The sequence below is a fragment of the Spermophilus citellus genome (genome assembly GCF_964194105.1).
Source record: "Spermophilus citellus genome assembly, chromosome: 3".
Classification (NCBI taxonomy): Eukaryota; Metazoa; Chordata; class Mammalia; order Rodentia; family Sciuridae; genus Spermophilus; species Spermophilus citellus.
The window spans coordinates 38,496,526-38,519,483 of NC_138184.1; the positions used below are offsets into that span (position 1 = coordinate 38,496,526).

Consider the following 22,958-nt stretch of genomic DNA (forward strand, 5'->3'; position numbering starts at 1 on the left):
TATGATAAATTACAACTGTAAAATATCCACAATATTTTGACTACGAATTCAGTTAAATATACCAGCCCTATCAGACCTTACCAAGAAAAAACATACACACATTCCTAAGGTAAATATACCCTCCCACTAGGAGCAGGGGTGGCTGGCCCTCTTATGTGACTTTGCCCCAGTGAAGCATAGTTCTTCTTACAGTTAGTTGAGTACTGTGTGCTCTCTTCTAGAGTTTCTCTTGGAAAGAAATATATTAGCATTTTAAAAAATGGAATTCCTATACTGTTTAGTACATAAATTCTTCACAGTATGACATAACCAAAACACCCAAACCAAACTTTAAGCTCTAGTATCTCTTAAATATTAAGAAAAGAGAAAGTCTTTATTGTGATAGTATGAAAATAATTAAGGGGGGGGGGAAGCCAATACAGACATGCTATTGTGTTATCAAGGAATATAACTTCTTTTTTGAGTAAGAATTATTGAGTGTTGGGCTGGGGTTGTGGCTCAGTGGTAGAGCACTTGCCTAGCATGTACGAGGCCCTGGGTTCGATTCTCAGTACCATATATAAATAAAATAAAGGTCCATTTACAACTAAAATAAATATATATATTAAAAAAAGAACTACTGAGTGTTGATACTGAATGGACAGCTACTGAATGGACAGCTGAGTTAAGGAAAAGTAAAGATAACTGCTCAGTTGGTAAGGGTCTCAGACTCAGACATTGGTAGAGTTACATCAATTCACCAAATTTTCATAATTTTGATATTTTTCCAAGACACCATATGATCTCAAATACCTACATTAAAAAGAGAAAATGTATTCAATAATATGGAAGTTTTGTCCATATAAGACAATTGCAGTTAGTTCAGTACTGTGTGCTCTCTTCTAGAGTTTCTCTTATAAAATATAATGCTGCATTGAAAGCTAGATAAACTATAAAGATATCTACTCTTTAGATAAAAAGTTAGAGGATTTATGTTGTTGTTTCAAACTCAAATTCCATATTAAAACACCTCAGTGCATATTTGGATTTCAAATACATATTATTTGAACATGTTGTTTACATAATCTATCTGCAGTTCTCCTTAAGTAGAAAAACAAGACAGGGCTGAGGATGTAGCTCAGTGGAAAAGCACTTTCTTAGCCTACAGGAGGTCCAGGGTTTAATCTACAGTATAGCAAATAAAACCAAACACAACACACACACACACAAAACAACAATAGCAAAAACTTTATTTAGTAGCCTGACTCCCACAGCAATACACTGCACCTTTCCATAACATATCATTAACTTGACCCTTGCTAATTTAACATTAATAAAATTCTGATGCAGCAGCCTCTCTTGAAGTTTACTATAATATCTTAACTAAAAGGGGCTGCCAAGAAAATTAACAAGTGTTAAAAAATATTGTATGAAAATATTTAGCCTGTCCAAAAAGTCTTTGATATAATGGTCAAAAAAACCTAAAAAGAATCAGAAATTGCCACCCTAGGGATTCATTTTCCTACTTTTAAGAATGCTGTTAACACTTTCTGGGCAGACCAAAGTTGACAGGGAGTCAGGCTAGGGAAACAGAAGTGAAAAAAATAAACACAAACATGATAAACATGTAATTTCTGCTCTACCAAACATGAACAATATCTCCAAAAGAGCAAGGGTACACTTTAAATATACATTAAAAAATATATATATATATGTATTTTTAGTTTTGGTTGGACACAATATCTTTATTTTATTTATTTATTTTTATGTGGTGCCGAGGATCGAACCCAGCGCCTCACATGTGTAGCGCTGAGCCACAACCCCAGACCCGAAACATACATTTTCAATGCATCCTATATATCAGCAAAAATGGCAAAGTCTAGTTTTCACCATCTTTAAAAGAATTAAACTTACCAAGGATATATATTTAAAATGTGAAAACAAAACAAAACAAAGATTTTGCAGATGAAAATTTCTGGACAATGACCTATCAAAAAATAATAAACAACTGATGTTCTTTTTCCCTAAGCAAACTGAATGTTTAGGGAAAATATCAACCTGAGTTACTGTAAATAAAGACTTGTTCACACAAAACCAAAATACCAAGGGCTATAGAGGATACTCTTGCTTTGTTGTGGTATCATCTCTGAGGTCACCAATCCTTTCCTGGCAACTCTAACTCAAAAAGGCATGCTTGTTATTTGTTTCACAATTAAGACAATCCAATATCTAAACCTATGATCAAGTAATGACAGCTTCCCTTTCTCATTTAGTATTCCCTAGAAAATCATTCTCTGATAAAGGGCTACAATTATTATATACAGTATCAGTATCTCTTGTAAAACATTAACTAATAAGTTTATTTGTATGAACTGAACATGTAAGAAAATTCTTTCAATAGCATTTAAAGCTCACAATTTGAAATAGGTCAAAGTGAGTATTATGAAATTGCCATTTTCATATTATATCTTAATTATCTACTTAACATGAACGTTTCTAAATGATGAGGCTGGAACTTTGTCATCTTTCTCAATGACTCTTAATGTACAGTACCTGAAACTAAATGAGATGCCGTTGCCTGTGGTTAAAATTTGACATCATATCTAGGATCTTCCTTGCTAAAAGGACAATAGAACAACAAAAGACAAACTAAGATCCTGTTTTTTTTTTTTAACTTTTTAAACCAAGCTTATTCACTTCTGTGAATCTTTAATTCACAAAAGAGAGATATTCTTCAATTTATGAAGTGTATTTTCTGATTTTACTCATCTATATCAATGAATCCTGATTTTTTCCTGTACCTCCTCAGTACTGAATTATTGAACAGCATCATTTCCAAACTGATCTGAGTAAGCCTGTGGGAACCTGTCGGGTAAAAAGCAACAGTGTACCAGCAGTTCACAGGTAATGCTAAGCTAGTATACAAATTTTCTGGACTTTATTTACTCTTCTGGTATTAGAAATACCAAGTAGACTTATTAATAGAAACTAATGTTTCCTAATCAGCAGGGGCCAAAATGTAAACTCTTTATAACTAAAAAGCTTTTTTGTTCTTTGTACTGGTTGTAAAAAAAGTTAAATGACTATTAATTATAGTCTATCTACATCCATATTTGAAAGTACTGATTAGAATGATTTTTGGGAACATTTCAGCTTGTAATCATTTGGAAATTAATTCTTCCCAGATAAATACCTTGAAGTTAGATGTTTGCTAACATGTTGTGCCATGTATTTCTACTTTGTAAGTTTCTCATTTTAAAAAAAGTTGTAGGCATCAGAAGAAAGCTGGTGTCTATGCAGCCAACTGTAGTGGATATGCTAGAATTTGTTTTCTTTTATTTCCTTTCAAAAAACCATTTCTGCCAATATGGCCTGCTGTAGAAACAAGCAGACTTCTCATTTTCACCTGATATTCAGTTAAAGAAGATGGTTTGTGACAGTTCTGAATTATAGCAGGATGGGCTATGTAGGAGTAAGGTCTTGGCCACTGTGAACACACTGAAATCCTATGAAAGTGTTACATGTACTGTTCATCAGTCTAGCAGCTCATAAACAGTCTAATCTACACAAAATAAATGTGTGGAAAAAAATTAATCCAATTTTGTAGTATCCATTCACCAGTATCCATTACCAATTATAAAACTTTAATGTTCAATAACAATTTATTGTCTAATGATAACCAGGCCAAAGACAAGCGATTAATAATAATCAAACCTATGGTATCAGAGACAATTTATGGATAACAATTTCATTAGCTGTTTAAAATAGGCCTTAAGTGATCTGAAACAAAGAGCTGTGATGATGGAGATGAGAAAAAAGCCATTCTCCTGACCTTTTACAGATCACTGTAACAGAGCCACTGGGAGTAAAATCCTCTTTTCATTTGTTCAGTCCATTTAAGAAGAATAAAGCTCTTACCAGTGAAGCTGCAGCTGTGCTCACCCTCAGCTTAATTACTGTGTAAGGCTGAGGGTTAATTAGTTGCCATTCTTAGTTCTATTTGTTGTTCTAATGAAGATTTGCATAAATATAAGAATGAGGTAATCAATACTTGATTTTCATTTGAAAGGTGATAGGAGGGGGAATGGCTCCCCTACCCTAACTGTTTGTGGGTGTCCTCTGACCAGTTTTTCATTTGACCGGATTCACAGATACTGCCTGCCTGAAGAGTGGCAAAGAAGTCAAGGTTGCTTATTAAGACAGGCCCCTGTTGGTTCAGGCAGATGAGGAGAGAAAGAAATACAAGGAGCCAGGTTGGGGCCCAAATGACTCCACCTACTCCCAGAGGAAGAGAGCCAAATCACAGATACTTAACAGATTACACTGCTGAGTATATCTAATCTTTGGCAATTAAAAAAAAAAAAAATCTTCATTTTAGAAAAATTCAAACATATTCAAAAATAAAAAAAAATAGTAACAAATATCCATGTACTCATTGCTCAGAGACAACAATGATAATGGTCAATCTTGATATCTTCTATACTCCTACATACCTCAAATTTTTCTGGACTATTTTGAAGCAAATTTCAGATACCAAAAATTTTATTTGTATACACTTCTAAAAGGGAAGGGTATGGAAAAAATTTTCATAATCACGATTCCATTATCATGCCTAAAAATTTCTGATAAAAACTGCTCAACATCAAATGCTTTTTTCCCCCAAATTGACAATTGTCTCATAAAAAGTCTATGCTTGGTAGGGTAAGGTGGGGGTGATTCTTAAATGCGCTTAAAATGAAATGAGTTCATTATACTTTAAAAAGAACAGTAGCAGAGTAGGAAACTAGTACCTTTTGGTAGCAAAGGAAAAGGAAAAATAAAGCATCAGGTACAGGAAAACTGTTTGGCTCCTTGTTTCATCTTATAAATGTCAGTGTTCTCGGCAAAGCTTTTTTTCTTCTTTTTTGGTGGTATTTTGGATCAAATCTGGGGCACATGTATAATGATGAGGGTCTCCTTTCCACCATCCATGCAATAAAATACTCATTTCTTATAGGTCTGAAGACCATAATAAGCATATTTTAAATAACTAAATGTAAACAGATTTTATAATAAGGATGACCACGCAACATCTAAGAGGTTAAAAAAAAAAAAACCCTACCTGCAAAACAGCAAAAATCAAAAGGTGACACAAAAATAGAAATGAACTGCTATTGCAGTTGAATAACGACTTGAGAAGAGAGTATTAACAAATAACAGCATTCTGTGACAAATGGCAATGTGATTTCTTAGCTAAAACCTATCCTCCAAGCAGAACCAAATCCAGAGAATCTGGGAGGCTGATGCTGACCATTTCATCTTATCATCCTTTAGTCCCTTCTGGTGCTCCTCTGTTTTTTATTGTGTTACAACCAAACTATGGTGCTCAGGTAATGTCTGACAAGTAAGAGTGGTCATCAGGCTCAGTACCCACCACTATTAAATGGTGGTTTAATAAGGGCAGCAGTTAGATATACCTAGATCACTGCACTGGGAACAGAATAGTTTTGGTGTATCCATCACCAATGGGCTGATTATGTTTGGTCTGGATGTTTGCCACCGTAAACAGATATACAGTAGGCACTACTAATTCAGAATTAGGCTTGGATTATGAAATCCAAGAATGTCAATGTTGATGTGGTGGTGTTAGGGATTATTCAATACTATCTTCTTGCAATTAAATTAAACTGAGTGGATATTTATCTACTGTATGCCCTTTTGGTGTATGAAATACTCCGGGGAAGAATATTAGACACAGCATACTAGTGTTTACAAAAGGCTTTCACATATAGCATCTCATTTTAAACTCACAGGAACCCAGTGACTTAGGTATGGCTGGTAATAATATCCATTTTGCATAAGAAACCATGCAAGAGCAAAATGAAGTGGCCAGCCCAAGGTGACACAACCAATAAATGGTAGAGGTGGTTTTTAAATCCATGTCTGTTGTCTATCCATATCATCCTAATAAGGATGTATAGCCACATCCTAAAAATATAACATTTATTTTTAATGAGCCAAAAATTCTTGAAAGAGACAAATGTAAATTATGAGAAAATTATTAAAAAGATTTAAAAATTAGTTTATGTAGGGATAAGTGTGAGAGCATATTTTAAGTTGGTTAAATATGTGTTGTCATGCAGGACTATTTTTGAAATGATCACATTTCTCTTGTTAAAGTAAAGTTTCAGTAACAGGACAATCTATTTATTCATATCCATCAAATATATACTTGTGATAATATGAAGATAGATTTAAATTGAACTTCAATCTAAGCTAAGAAGGAAAAAAATCTACAGAGGTTTAAAATGTAATCAGATAACAGTATGAAAGAGGTCTATTAAACAAAAATGGATTTTTTGACTAGTTTATATAACTTTTTAATCTATAAATGCCGACCTTCATAAAAGTGAGGTGCCAATTTGAAGACCTTTTTATAATGTATTGCAGTGCAATAAACTAAATGTCAGCATGATTTTATAAATACTATCCCATTCTTATGCTGAGATAGCTTTAAGGGCCATTATTATTTTTAGACTACTTCTTACTATTAATACTATTAATAGTATTATTTTCACTAGTTATGATACACAGTTGTTAATATCAGCTACTGGAGAGACTGAGGCAGGAGGACAGCAAGTTGGAGGCCAGACTGGGCTGGCTGGCTGGCTGGCTATCTATCATCTATCCATCCATCCATCTATTGATTGTACTGGGGAATGAACCCAGGAGTACTTTGCCACTGAGCTACATTCCCAGTTTTTAAAAAAGTACTTGAGTTAGAGTCTTGCTAAGTTGGCTAGGTTGGCCTCAAACTTGAAATCCTCCTGCCTCAGTCTCCCAAACTGTTGGGATTACAAACATGCACCACCATGCCTGGCTTTTTTTTTTTTTGTGTGTGTGTGTGTGGCTGTGCTGGGCAATGAATCCAGAGCCTTGCACATACAAGGCAAGGACTCTATCACTGAGCTACCTCCCTAGCCTAGACTAGGAAACTAAATGAGACCCTGACTCAAAAAAAAAAAAAAAAAAAAAAAAAAAAAAAAGCATTATTTTCAAAATGTCTCCTTAATTTATTTGATTGTACTTTACTCTTTCAGTCAGGAGTGATTTTTTCTTTTCTTTGTAGAATGCATCTGTAATTTTTTGAGACAGCCAAACCCCAAACAAAATTAAACTTCCCAAACCCTTAAAAAACCCACTAACATATTTAACAATAATCTTTGAGAGAGACAGTACTAGAAGAACAAATCCATTCCTTCATGCAGGAATTCTGAAGTAAGAATTCACAGATTCTCACATAGAAGACTCTCGGTATCAAGTAAAAGAGCCTTTGCCTTCTTGCAACATTACCTCTAAATGAGGTTATACACAATCAAAATGACAAATGAGACTGAAATAGGAATAATATGATTGAGAGAAAAAAATCGGCTGGCGTGGTTGTGTATGCCTGTAATCACAGTGGTTTGAAAGGCTGAGACAGGAGGATTGTGAGTTCAAAGCCAGCCTCAGTAAAAAGCAAGGTGCTAAGCAGCTCAGTGAGACCCTGACTCTAATAAAATAGAAAATAGGGCTGGGAATGTGGTTCAGTGGTCAAGAGCCCCTGAATTCAATCCCTGCTATTCCCCCGCCCGAGAGAGAGAGAGAGAGAGAGAGAGAGAGAGAGAGAGAGAGAGAGGGAGGGAGGGAGGGAGGGAGGGGGAAGTCTATGTAGTATAGCAATTAGAATTCACTATCTGGGGGTAAAGTATGAATTAATTTAAAAAATATTTTATAATGACCTTATACGATTTCTTTTGGTGTTAAAAGCAATTTATAATTTTGACATTTTAAATACATTACAACTTTATTAAATTATTTCACATTTCTTCACTAAAGAAGTTTTTATTACTAAAATATAATAAACATGTAAAAGTAGAAGAGTTTATTCATAAACATGTAAGGTAGTAGGATTTCATGCAATATTAAAGTTACTAATTAAATAGTCAAGAAAGCATGCTCCCATTGGGAACATCAATGAGAACCTTATAACAACTTTGAATTTAAATTAAACCAAATATGTAAAAAAAGAGAAATCAGTGGTTGCTTTGTATTTTATTTAGAAGAAATTAGTCAAAGACAACATACTTACACATCTAGGAAACCACAGGACTAAAAACTTTCAGTGTTAAGCACAGCAGTAAGCCACAAAGACCTTGACATAAATTCTTCAGTTTTCCTGGGAAGTTGTATTTCCTAGTTTAGGACCATTCAGCTTTTTTGTTCTAATAGCTTGTCAGGATGCATGGTTATTAAGATGCCAAAAGGTCACATCTGTGTGGTACTGCCTGGTTGTAATCAGATTTTAATAGCCCACATTTCTCAAATTAACATTTTTTGGTAGGCATCTAATTAAAGATTAAACTATTAATTAAAATTATTATTATTATTATTTGTCAGAAGAATTTAATACATTCTTTAAATGCACTTTCTCCTCTAAAATGATTTTTTTCATTAATTTTTATCACACTATCCTTTTTCCTTTTGGGCCAATTATAGATCTTAAAAAGAAAAATGAGAAGACTCAACTTAAAAAAAATTAGTTATATATTATGTAAACTTAAAATCAATGACTATAACAGTAGAAGTAGTGGCATTAGTAGCAGTAAACAAGTTCCAAGGTTGGGTATTTAAGTTTTGAAAAGTGCCTATTCAATACTAATGTAAAGTTTCTTACCAGGGTTGCAATCTGTAAGAAGTGAGCAGATGGAGAGAAGAACTTTAGAGATGGTTAGGGCTGGACTCCAGTTGTCTTTCAGGATGTCCAGACAGATCACACCTTGGCTGTTAATATTACAGTGATAGATTCTTGTTCGGAAGGTAACCTAGAAGAAAATGTAAAGTTGTTATTTAAGTAGACACATCTTTTATTAAACAAAATAGTCCAAGACACTGGTTAAAATCTACCTTGATTTTCCTTAGATACACACAAGAATAATCAATCAATAAACAAAAAAAAAATCAACATTCATAATCTGTCATCCAGGGTACAGAAAATGCCAGCAATAAAATCAGGATATTCTACTTCTGATGAAGAGTCCTATTATTTAAGTAATGTTCTGAGGACTGAATTTACACTCGATGCAGTTATAAGAATGTTCATGAAGTGAAATGTAACTCCGGCCTCCAAAAAATTTCAAAGAAAACTTTTGTTGGATTCCAATTATTTTATTAAATTATTTCACATTTCTTCACTAAAGAAATTTTTATTACTAAAATATAATAAACATGTAAAAGTAGAAGAGTTTATTCATAAACATGGAAGAACAAATCCATTCCTTCAAGCAGGAATTCTGAAGTAAGGATTTTGTACATTTATAACACTCAAACACCAAAAAGCATGAGAATAACTAATATGATGAAAATAAATGTTATTCAATAACATGACTTTAAAACATGAACTAGGGCATGTATGTAAATAATTGCCTAGATTACAGAACTATGTGTTATAGTTGTAATTTACTATTTTACTTAAATTACTATAGTAGTTAATAGTTATAATTTACAAACTTTTCCTTATTGAACTCTATACTTTGAATGTAATATTAGCATAGCCTACTTTTGATAGCAAGATTACCACTATACTTTCCTTATAATTTTGAATGTTATACCATCTTTAAAAATAATTTCAACTGAAAATAGTCCAAACCACTTTTGGCTATCTGAGCCTTTTATAAGTATCATCAAGACTTTATGCTATTCACTACTATTATGATTATGAATATTATATTTCAACTTATCAAATTGATAAGTTGAAATATATAAAAAAAAAATCTTGGTGTTCTAAAGACCAGTCTTCTAGTACCCTAAGTTCAAAATGTTTATGGACCAAGAAAACCAACCAACCAAGCAAACAAACAAACAACCCCAAACCAAAACACATGACAGATCCCTGTAGGTGTTAACACCCCACCAGGAAATCCAGCATCCAAACACCAGGATTTTATATAATTTATATGATGTCAAATCTCAGAAATCAACAGTTGTTGAACAACACAGCAGCAATCTCAGGCTAGATTAAGACTCAAGAGCTACCTTTAAGGCTATAACTTTGATAATCCTTTTAGCAAATAGTATAATTTTCTCTAGTATTAATTATTTTTAACTTTTGTGAATGGATTAAACTTATTTCTTTATATCCTCAAAAAAAAAAAAAAAAAGAGCTGCCTTTAAGACATCATGCCAGGCCAAATAACCTTGACATCTCCCCGCAGATACACACCTCAAATGCTAGAAATATCGAAGAGAATATAACCAACATTCTTTAAAATGCATAGCTCAATCTGCCAGGGGAATCCCTAGTGGCCAAAAATTATAGTACCAGCTGAGAGTGCTGGTAGGGTGTGGGATAGAAAGGCAGAGAGTGAAGGATGGTAGTCAATCTTAATAAAATGAAGGTTTGCATTGTGATGCCCTCTTGGAGGAAAAGCCTGAAATCTTGGGTCTGTATATAGCAAGAGATTTGAACTGAGATTCTTTATGCAAATTAGGACATACAGTTTTTCAGTAAGTAAAGGATGGAGACAGCAAAGAAACTTGTCAGAGAAAACATGGGCTCTAGGTTGGGGAGAAAAATGTCTCCCTAAGGTTTTTACTTTTTAGGCACCAGGGATTGAACCTAGGAGTGCTTAACCACTGAGCCACATCTCCAGCCTTTTTTTTTTTTGGACACAGGGTCTTGCTATGTTGCTTAGGCTTGCTAAGTTGATGAGGCTGGGCTTGAACTTGCAATTTTCTTGCCTTAGCCTCCCTAGATGCTGGGATTAGAGGTATGTACCACTGTGCCTGGCTTTATTTATTTATTTATTTATTTGAGATGGGATCTTGCTGAATTGCCTCAAACTTGCAATCTTCCTGCCTCAGCCTCCCAATTAGATGGGATTAAAGGCATGAGCCAACATGTCTAGCTTTCCCTAAGAATTGAAAACCATGGACAAACATAATAGGAAAACCACTAACTAAAAAGAGTTTAAATGACTACAAATATATGTTTAAGGCAAAAAGTACCTTTAGGAATAGAGAGTCACTAAATGATAATAAGTTGAACCATTTATCAGGAATCTGTTGTACTTTACAATATAGCCCAAAATATACAAAGCAAAAACTGGCAGAATTATAAAGAGAAAATAACATATCTTCAATCAGAGAGGAACATTTTCACTACAGTAACTAGTAGGTCAACTAGATCAAAAAGTATGAAGGATCTGAAGACTTGAACAAGCAAATAAGCAAAATCAAGGGACTGAGTGTAGATAAAACTTACATTCAACAATTAAAGAATACATATTCATACATATAAGCCTTAAAGAAAGATTAAGATACTTCAAATAATTGATATTAAGATCATAATGTAATCAATCCACACACAAAAGATCCCATGATATGTGTGGAAACTGAAAAACAATTTGTAAATAATTCTTTGATCAAGAAAAAAAAATAAGTGATTTATAGCCAACTGACAATGAAAATGTTGTGTTGCCAATATCAAAATTTGTGACTTTAGTCAAGACAGCAAGAAAAAAGAGGTTATCTATAGTTTCTAATATATATATTAGGAAAGGAAGAAAGACAACTTGGAAAAATAGAAGAGTTAACAGTAAACTTCAGGGAAGAAGAAATAAAGACATGAACAGAATTTAATGAAAAAGGAAATACCTAATAATTAAAAAATTTCCACAGAGAAGTCAGACTGCTTCCTATTGTAAGTGTTAAAAGAAAGAAAAATATTTTTATTATCCAACATAAATGATGAGAGGTTTATATTTATGTAACAGTATTTTAAAAACCTCTCTGATAGGGCTGGGGTTGTGGCTCAGTGGTAGAGCGCTCACCTAGCACATGTGAGGACCTGGGTTTGATTTCCAGAAACACAAATAAACAAAGAAACAAACAAATAAATAAAATGAAGGTCCATCAATGTCTGTCTCTGTCTCTCTTTTTCTATATATATAAAAAACTATCAGATATTATTTATTGAGCTAATCGTTAAAATAAATTCATGAGTAAAGTTTTATTGTATCCACTTTTAAAAATGAAGAAACTGAGGCATAGAGAGGTTAAAGAACTGGCTCAAGGGTGGCAAGGGTGGTAAGGGATACAGCCAGAATATGCACACAATTTTGTTGATCCAAAAAGTTAGTGTTCTAGTACTCAGCTTCTATGCCTGTTTTTTTTCTTTTTTTTAAATTTTGGAATAATTACGATACCTTTATAAGAACTAATACAGAGAAAACACCTATATCCTTACTCGACTGTGCTCATTAGCAACATTTTGTATAAATATAGTATAGTGCAGAAAACCAACATTAATACAGTCCACTGACATTTCCTAGATTTTACCAGTTTTGTATACACTTACGCACATGACTATTTAGTTCTATGCTACCTCACTTTGTGTTTGTGTGATCCCTCAATACTGTCAAGATACAGAACAGTTCCATCAAAAATACCCTTATAGTGTTACATTTTGATAGCCACAATTATCATTTTTTCTTACTTCTTTAATTCCTGGCAACCAACCACAACTCTGTTTCTTATCTTTATAATGCACACTGCAAGAATGCTTTAGAAATGGAATTCTATATTTTGTAACCCTTGAAATTGGCTCCTTTCACTCAGCATAATTCTCTTGAGAGCCACCCACTGTTATTTGTCAATAATCTATTCCTTTTTATTGCCCAATAGTTCCCGGTATGGATGCACCAGTTTAACCATTTACCCACTGAAGGACATCTGCATTTCAATGAGATATGAAAAACCAAACTGTTTATCCTACTCTCACATTCAACATAAAACACTTCTGTGACCAAATACGGGGCAAAGTTTACCGCTAACAACAAATTTTCTGACACTAGCTGAGTTAATTCAATTCTGACAACTATCAACTTGGAGTTTGAGTCAGAGTAGGATCCCACACATTAAAGGCACTGTTCAACAAGACTGCCTCCAGTTTCAGATGCCAATCTCAACTCTGGGCCTCCAGAACTTCAGATCTACTGCCTATAAATGGGGTTTACATGACTCCCTTGTTGGATCCAACATTTGCTACAGTGTCTTATAGAACACAAATAAGTGCTTTACTGATTTGTTATGAAGGATATTACAAAGGATATGGATGAAAGGCAAGACAGGAGAGACATACAGGGTAAAAATACAGGGGAGTGGCCTCTCCTGGGGTACACCGACTTCCAGGAAGTCAGTAAGTCAGAAGCTCCTTGAACCCTATATTTTAGGTTTTCTTCTTTTTTGGGTACCAGGGATTGAACCCAGGGGTACCTAACCACTGAGCTATATTACCCATCACCACCCCCTACCTTTTTGAGACACAGGAAATTACTAGGGCCTTTTATGTTGCTGAGGCTGGCTTTGAACTTGGAGATCTTCCTGCCTCAGCCTCCAGAGTTGCTGGGTGTATTTTAGGATTTATAATAGAGACTTCATTACCTAGGCATGATTGATTAAATAATTTACCGCATCCATATATTTCTCTTTAGAAATTGCAATACTACAGGATGATTTCCAGTTTTTATCAAAAATAAAGCTGCAATGAGCATTTCTGTGTTTTTGCATGAACCTAGGTTTTTTATGCCTCTTGGATAAGTGCTCAAGAGTGTATGTAACTGCTGGGTCATATGGAAAGCTCATATTTAGTTTTATAAGAAATTGTCATACCTTTTCCCAGAGTGACTAAATCATTTTATACTACCATTATCAATATGATCCAATTTCTCTGCATCCTTGCCAGCATTTGCCATACTGCCACATTTTATTCTAGCCATTCTGATAGGATACAGTGATTCCTCACTGTGGATTTTATTTGCCATTTCCCCAACTGCTAACAACACCGAACAGCTTTTCATGTGCTTTATGTGCTATCTGGCTAAACTCTGTGGTTTGACCTGTCTTTTCACATTTTCTAATTAAAGATTCCCTTCCTTTCTTCCCTTTTCCTTTCTCCTCCCTTCCCTTCCTTTCCTTTTTTAACTGTTGACTCTACTTAGTAGTGTTTTAAAAGTGGGGACATTTCATAAACATGGAAACAGGAATAGCTGGACAAAAAATAATAAGCATGAGTTTGCAAATAAATCTGTGAATGTTTTGGATAGAGAGTGTTTTATACTTGAATGTTTTATAATGCTAAAGAAAAGGATCTACTTTGGTGAAGTTGGTCAATTTCTATTCTGATAGGTGTTACTGAATTAATAACTAATAGGCACATGGACTGTTCCTACACGTTTTAATGCTTTAGATTCCCGTAACTATCTTTCAAAGGTGGAAAAATCCATGATCCCAGAGTTTTAAAAAATATATTTACCTACTGTAATAGGCTACACCTCTCTTCAGGGTTCCTTCATCATACTACTACTTCTACCATCACGCTTGTTGCCATGGGACCTCCTCACGGCACTGATTTAGTCATAAAAGTATTTTTTTTTCTACTGATGTCCAGTGCAGTGCCCATACAGAAAGAGCCCACTGTTTGTGGAGCAAATGTGAATCTACCATAGGTTAGTGCTCAAACAGACAAGTACATCCCTGAAGGGTTGTAACATAGTTTTTAGATAAAAGAGTACAATTTAACAGCAAAAGCTGGAAAACTGGGGAGAATATCTGAGGAAGCAGAAAATATTTTGAACATTTTTCTGCCCTATGCTACTTTATCAAATTTTCCTACAGATTATTATTTCACCAGAAATTTCATAAAAATTAAACTGATAATATAGTAAATATTTAGTAGGTACTCAATATGTGCCATAAACTCCAATACAAACAAATCTCTTGCCTTGCATGAGTGAGGCCCTGGTTCAATCCCCAGTACTGTGAAATACATAACATACATACAATGTGGGATTCGTCATATTCCACAATCAAGGCAAACTCACTCATAAAAGCTTTTGAAACAGCCAGCATTCTCTTTCAGACCGTAGCAACAAACCTACAGGAAATGAGAGAGAATACATGCAAACTGATAAGGGACTGTTTGCAGTAGTTAGACACTAGTCACTTAGAAATCAGAAATGCTGTTTTGAATACAGATAAACAGCAAAGGATTTGCAACTCGAAGAAAGAGAATTTTAGAGTCTAAGAAAGCACTCCCCGCCATACACCAAGACTGCTCTGATCTCTGACTCAATTTACCAGAAAGCCCATCACATTATCTTGCATGGCAGACTGAGCAGTTGTATCTCCTTCACTTTATATTCCTCACAAAGAAGCAAATAATAAAAAAGAAAAGAAAAGAAAAGGAAAAAAAGCCTGCAAAGCAAATTCCAGTTTTATAAGAGTTTTATCCACTGAGTTCTATGTATCAAATAATCTCCACCCACATTTGCATTTATAGCTATATTTGAAGCATAGTTTAACAGTCATTATTCCTTAAGTAGAAGGAAGAGATAATTTTTTAAATCATTTTCTATAAATAAGGAAATTTTAAAAATAAGATTTCAATATGGAAATATAGAAAACTTATTTATCTAGAATGGCTAATTTCCAGATGACTCTGGATAAGAAAGGTTTTAATTTACATGTGATATACAAAACCACCAGACATGCATATATATATGTGCAATGGCAGAATGATGCCCCTCCCTCCAAATGTTCACATTTGAATCCCTAGCACCTGTGAATGTTACCTCATATGGTAAAAGGAACTTATTAAATGATTTTCTTGAATTATTTGGGTTGGCCCAATATAATCACAAAAGTCCTTATAAGACAGGTAGAAGGATTAAAGTCGGTAATAGGGATGTGATAAGTGATGTGAGGAAGAAGCCATGAGCCAAGGATTACATTTGGCCTCTAGAAGCTGGAAAAAGCAAGAAAATGAATTTTTTCCTGAAGCCCACCAAAAGAACTCAGCCATACTAACATCCTGATTTTAGTCTTCTGACTTTCAGACCTATAAGATAATAAATTCATATTGTTTAAAGCTACCAAGTCTGTGGTAGTTTGTTACAGCACCAACAGATATTAATACAACATGAATATATATTTACTAGTTGCTTCATTATTTAAAAAAACACCTTACATTGAAACTGTGCTATTTTTCTACTTTACAAAATTACCCCTCCTTAAAAATTATTTTAGAAACCAGGTGTGGTGCACATGCTGTAATCCCAGCGACACAGGAAGCTGAGGCAAGAAGATCTGAAGTTTGAGGCCAGCCTCAATGAGACTCTATCTCAAAATAAAAAAAAAGGATGGGGATGTAAGACAGTGTTAAAGCACTTCTGGGTCTAATCCCCAGTACCACATAAATAAAATAAGTTAATTAATAGTAAAACAGATAGCAATTCTTCATGCTAACTATAGCAAAAAAGAATAAATAGTGACTAATCTTAGATGAGTCACTTTTCTACGCCAAGACTCTATCTCCTAATAAAATAAGAGACTTAAACTAGATTAATTTTAGGATCCACTTTAGTTCCAAGATTTGGATTCTGGAAAGAGTACCTGGGATTGGGAGTCAACTGGACTTGAGTTGGCATCCTTGATTTTAGATGAATCATTTAGCATCTTGGAAGTTCATTTTCCTTATCTGTGAACAGGGGAAAGTAACAGCTTTCCACCTAATGGCTGTGAAGACTGAAGCACACAATTCTCATACTATGCCTGGTACTCAGCAGGTATCCAATCAATCCTCTGCCTCCTCCACCCCCTTCACCTCCTCTAAGTACAAGATTATTTGAGGATGAATGTGTTCATACACTTATCATATTACCTGATTTTTAAATATGTTCTCTTTATGAACACCCTTGCTTAAGGTTGTAGACAACACTGCATATGCAGATAAAAAGTAGTTTTGTAAGGGGACAGAGATCACATAGAGTTTTAGTTTAGTACAGAGATGAAAATACTTTAATAAAACTTTTTTCAACAAACTGATTCCATACATAATTTAGAAAAATGTTTTAAAGTAAATATACATTTCCAAGGTGAAAACTAGTTCTGATAATGATGTTAAAAATAACCATTTATTAGGGTGTAGTGGCACATGCCTGTAATCCCAATGGCTTGGGAGGCTGAGGCAGGAGGACCTCAACAAAGCCAACCTCAGCAACAGTGAGACACTAAGCAACTCAGTGAGACCCTGTCAAAAAAGGGCTGGGGTTGTGGCTTAGTGGTTGAGTACCCTGAGTTCAATCTCCAGTAACCCCCTGCAAAATAATCATTTAAAAATATAACTATATCTGCAGTACTGAGGATTGAACCTAGGGCCTTACACATACTAGGCAAGCTCTTGATCACTGAGCCATACCCCCAACCTAAATATCATTGTTCAATGATAGCCTCTGGTTTACACATAGCTTTCCATTAAAAATTTTGTTTTAAAATCAGGAGATTAAAAAATGGTACTATGATTTGATTGAGGAAAGATCACTGAGAAATAAGAAACACACTCTTCTTAAAATACTTTTCCATGGAGACCCCCAAAAAGAAGTATTTGGAATATGTGCCATGAATCAGTGGATCACATAACAAAGGTCCTAAAAGCAAGGTAGGTAATATCATTCAAATGGATCTTTGCCTTAGACTCATTGTGAAATTGTAGTGTATTTGAACAGTTTGACAGTACACATCTAAAAAATGTTAGAATCACCCATCCTTGAGGTTTCAAATGTTCTTTTCTCAAAATTGATTTAAGAGCACTATACCAATAACTTCCACACCCTGAGTTTAGTTTTGTTTTGTGGTACTGGGGCCTGAACCCAGGGCCACATGTATGCTAGGCAAGTGCTAAGCCCCAAGATTAGTTTTCAGTATTAGTGACATAATAAAAACTGGATAATCTATTATTAGTGAAGAGACTCACAAATCTCAAAAAATATGCATATGTAAGAAATATACTCAGCAGAACAAAACACTCTTATCTATTTCCTACCAAAATAATTAAAATATATTTGGCTCTTGAATAACTGGCAGTAAGAAATTAAAATCAATCATCCCTTATAAACATTAATACACAAAAATGATACCTAGTCATCTGTGAATGCTGCATGTTAGTACATGATGCAAGAGAGAGCTTTTTTTTCTTCAAACTTTCAAGTAAAACAATTAAAATGATTAAAAATAAAAAGACTTTCAGCTAATGTTAGTTTGAGACAAGAATGTACCATATATGACAAAATAAAAGGTAAAAAAATATATCCCTTAGGAAAAGAAGAGTTGATTTACATTCAAATATTTACAAAAATTTCTTATATTACAGATGATATGCCATTTATTTTGAACAAGATACTATGTGGCAAACATACAACAGCCTACAACCAGTTCAATTAATGCCTATTTAGTATGCATAATGGGAATATCATTCCTTAATCTGTTGGATGGGAGTTAGATATGAGAAATTTAAAGAAGCTCTAGGAGTTTGGCATTCCTAGGAGTATAAATTCAACATCTGGATTTTTGTTGTTCTTGTTACTGTCGTACTGGGTAGTGAACCCAGGGGCACTTTACCCCTGAGCTACATCGCCAGTCCTTTATAGTTAAGGAGTTAAAAAAAAAAAAACAAACAACAACCCAAAAACCTGTCTATGAGTTTTCTACAAATAAGTTGTTATGGTATGTGACAAATTTTACTGTAACAATCATATGGGATTAAAAAAATTCTGAATCCCGAACAATTGAGGTGAAAATGAAGGTGACCAGGTATCTGAACTTAAAAAGGTACACAAAGAATCATGTAAACATTTCCAGAATTTTAATTCATTAAGCATATATAAGAATATGTGCATCAAAATTAGAATATAAAGCTTTCTTAATTTCTCCACAAACTTTTCTTAATCTTAATCCAATATTTATTAATTAATACTGTATAGAGAAGTCAACACGTCCAATGACCTTACCTCTCTTAAATAAGACAAGTCATTTCAGCTTTTTAAGTGTGAAAGTGTCTCTTACATAACAATTAGGAAGCACATTAGCTGAGATACTTAATGGATTCCATGTTTATATAATAAATGACTGACTGACCATAAGACATTTGTTCTTAAAGACAGTGACATAAACCCTTTTAAAATTTTACTTGCTTACTTATTTATAGGTCTTACACTATCCAAAGCAATTCTGTAAGATATAATGTATCTGTAGATAAACTAAATGTAAATGAAATACATGAACTTCCTTCATCTTTATGGAAAGAAATAAACTTCATATGTGTAAACACATGAAGTGGCAGTTATTGATCTTAAGACATTAGTAATCCAATACATACACAACACAATATGAGGTGTCTGTAACAACTAGCTAGAAGTGACAGTTTGTTTATTCATATCGCCCACAACAGTATAGAAGTAAAATATATTTTAGAATGACCTAAAAACAATGACTAATTCTGTTAACGATATAGTAAATTTATAGCAATTAAAGAATTGGCTGATGCCTTCTTTCTTGGTGAATTATATAATACACAATAGAGACATTCTTTGAAAGTGATACTCCTCCTTAAGTATCATAAAAGTTTCCAAACTTTGCATGCATACTAGAGAGGATAATCATAGTTCTTCCTTATGCCTATTCAATGATCTTTTAAAATATTTTATATGTATATCACAGAAAGTTGTAACCAAAAATAATAAAAATTAAAAAAACATTATGCTATATTTATGTGTTAGAAACTGTTCTGACTATGCATTTTTTACACAATTTAATCTTCACAGTCACCCTGTGAAGTGGTGTAATTATTACTTCCATTTAACAGATAAAGTAACTGAGACATGGGTTCAGAGGAATTCAAATGCTTGCTTAGAATTAAGTCAATTCCAATAATAACTAAAGAAGTTATAAGAGGAAGGAAAATGAAAACAAACATACAAGAAAATTCACATCCCAAACTTTTTTTGGGGAAAAAAAAGGAGCAAATTTTATGCATTCTAGGTGTCAACAGTTTAGATAGCAAACCTATTAATGAAGGTGTTCAACAGCTTTTTTAGATTGATTTCTGATAAAATGAGAATGTATGTTAAGTGTTCAGCAAAGAGAAGAAATGTTCAATAATAACCACCATTGCTATTACTGTTCTTATTCCAAATAACCTATAATCTTTGTGAGAAAAGTGAAGTCAATAAAAAAAGAGAATTATTTTAACATAACTTGAAAACTGTTACTAATCACATTTGTCCAATTTTTGAACAATCTAAATCTCAGCATTTAGAATATACTAGTGAATGCTGGTTAATGAACTGACCTGATACTCATGATACTGTACAGTAAAATGGATAGCTAACCAGGTAGCTTACATGAAAATAAAAAGGATATTTTAAACTTTTATGAATATTTGAATGCTTTTAGTTTGTTTTCTAGGCATGACTAATACTGTGTGATAATCTGAATTAATTTTAAACTAGAAATAATGATACTGTATAAGTCTTTTCAATAAAGAGATACACTAATTTAAAAAACTTGGTAAAGCAGAAGAAAGCATATTTCTCTAAGCTAATTAATTCTATTTGAGATTGTGCTGATTACAGATGTACCAAAACCCTCTACAACAACCTGGCATGAAAATGTTGGTTTTCTTAGAAATATTTAGAAAATATTGCAGTCTGATTGGAAGAATAAGGGATGAATACTGAATGGATGCTCAACTAAGGTCTCAAATCCTATAGTTTTTGATCAGGAGAGTGCTATAATAAAAGGATATTTTAGGAATTTGAAATATGATTGTTATATAATGTTCCTTAACTTCTTGTAGAGTAAATCCTTTGGGGTGACATCTAAATTCACAAAATGGCATTTATAAAATCAATACCATGGAAACTTTCTGTCTATATTGTCTTAAAAGCTGACCAAACCAAGAGCAAAATAAATACAGAATGTAAAGGGGGGGTGGGGAGAGGAGAGAAATGGAGAAAAGAAAGGCAATTCAACCTATAGTGTGAAGCACATATGGAGAAATGAAGGAACCAGGCATTGCAGGCAAAGAGCAAACAGAATTGACTGAAAAACTAATTTGTTTGGGGTGGGGCGGGGAGTGCACAGGCCTGGGGATTGAACCCAGGGCCTTGTGTATGTGAGGCAAGCACTCTACCAATTGAGCTATATCCCCAGCCCCTCTGAAAAACTAATTTTGGTCATGGCCTTCATTATCTCCTGGAGTTGACCTGTTAAGAAAACAGCAGATATGTAAAGGTAAGCATTCTGAGGCTACTGCCCAAAATATCATTATGAAGATGGATATAAGTTTCCCTCTTTGCACTCCCCCAATAAAAGGGAGACTTTAATTCATATCAAGAACTCAAGGACTATCACCAAAGTATCTTTCTGCCACATAGGTAGAATTACTTGTTTGTTCAGTATTATGAGGGACATCTTTATTTTTTATTTAATAATAACTATGGGAGTATGTCTTCAACTTATATGTTCATGCCTAATTAATCTTTTATTCCAGGCAATCTCTTTCCTCCACTTCTGTCCCTTTCATATTCTACACTCGTACACAGGCTAATCGCTGCTATCACTGTCATTTCTGAAATTATTCCTCTAGTCTGTCTCTACTTTTAGGTTATCTTGCTTCATTCATATCCCAGGGGTGCTTTTGGGTGTAAAATTCCCCCTCCCCCAGTATCTTTTGTAAGACAACAGCTCTAAAAAATTAGGTTAATTTTCTCTAAGATTGTGTGGAAATGTAGCTGATAGAAACAAGAGGGAAAAGGATGGAGGTAAGAAGTGAAATAGCAATGATTCAGAACTGTATGGAAAAAAAAATACAACCTCATTATCTAATGTACTAATACTGTTGCCTGAATCTCTTATCCCTAAAAAAAAAAAAAAAAAAAAAAAAAAAAAATCTGAGGTAGTGTACTAAATAAACACTCTAGACTGCTTTTTTCCTTTCCCTATAATTTGCAACATTCATCTTTGTATTGCAGAAAATTGGCTGCTGCAGTATAACAACAAATATTACCTTTTGAAAGCAAACAACTGCACCATATGTAGCTTTTTTATAAATAGTGCTGACTTCATTTTACAAAACCGATAGCTGTGTATATAGCTAAGTAAGGATTTTAGATGTGAATTTTTGTTAAGACAGGCTAGCAAAGATGTTATTTACAAAAGGAATAAATTTATATCAGAACTTTAGGACAAGATTATGACTGATATTTTTATCCCCTCTAGGGAGAACAGAATGTGAACATGTATTTATTCAATAAACAAATTAACAGGAAAAACAAAGGATACTTACATTTTAAAAGAGGCCACACATACCATAATTAAGAGAGACAACTCATTAATAACTTCTGATTTTTCCAACCCTTAGGTTTATAGTACCTTTTGTGAGGACTGGGGGTTAGGGAGTGTCAATTGACAGATGTGTAAAGTTTTTAAGGGGAAATGCATTTTGCTATTTAAATTTTGACCTAGGGCAATTTTCAGTCTGGTGATTAACATTTTATTCAATAGAGATTATAACATTAATTATACAATATATATATAATTATTAATTATATTATACATTAATTATATCTTTGGAGTTAAGAATCTTTCATAAATTTTTTAAATTAGAAAACAGAACAGATAGAAATTTTACAAGTATGGGACATATTACTACATTGTGTCTAATTCAAATAAATCATACAAAGAATTAAAAAAATCTGAGATATCTAGGTAGCGTGACTAACAAACCATGCATCTCTTTCCCCATTAGTTGATTCTCATACTATTAGTCTGACATTATAAGAATTTACTTTTCTTCAAAAGCCTGTAGAAGTGTTTTGTTTTTTTTCTTCTTTTTGGTCAGAACTATTTAGTGACAGATGAAATAAAGGACAAAGAATCAATTTCTGCTTATAGTAAAAACTAATATATCCTCACAGTAAGGCAATGATGTATACCAGTATATATATTAATTATCCTGCAACTATAATAAATACATGGTTTTTCTTTCTTGGATATGGTAAAACTCTAAATAATTAAAATTCATTTTCAGGTATGCACTTAAAACAGGGATCACTATTTTACAG

The 22,958-nt window shown here is 33.5% G+C and overlaps 1 protein-coding gene across 2 annotated transcripts in view; it reads right to left on the minus strand.

Moving 5' to 3' along the window:
• UBE2E2 (ubiquitin conjugating enzyme E2 E2) overlaps positions 1–22,958 on the minus strand; it is a 304,899-nt gene that overhangs the window by 30,955 nt on the left and 250,986 nt on the right. For both annotated transcript variants that reach the window (XM_081283521.1, XM_081283522.1), the window contains exon 5: positions 8,675–8,822. In XM_081283521.1, coding sequence (XP_081139647.1) covers positions 8,675–8,822 — 148 coding nt within the window. The remainder of the gene's footprint in view (positions 1–8,674; positions 8,823–22,958) is intronic.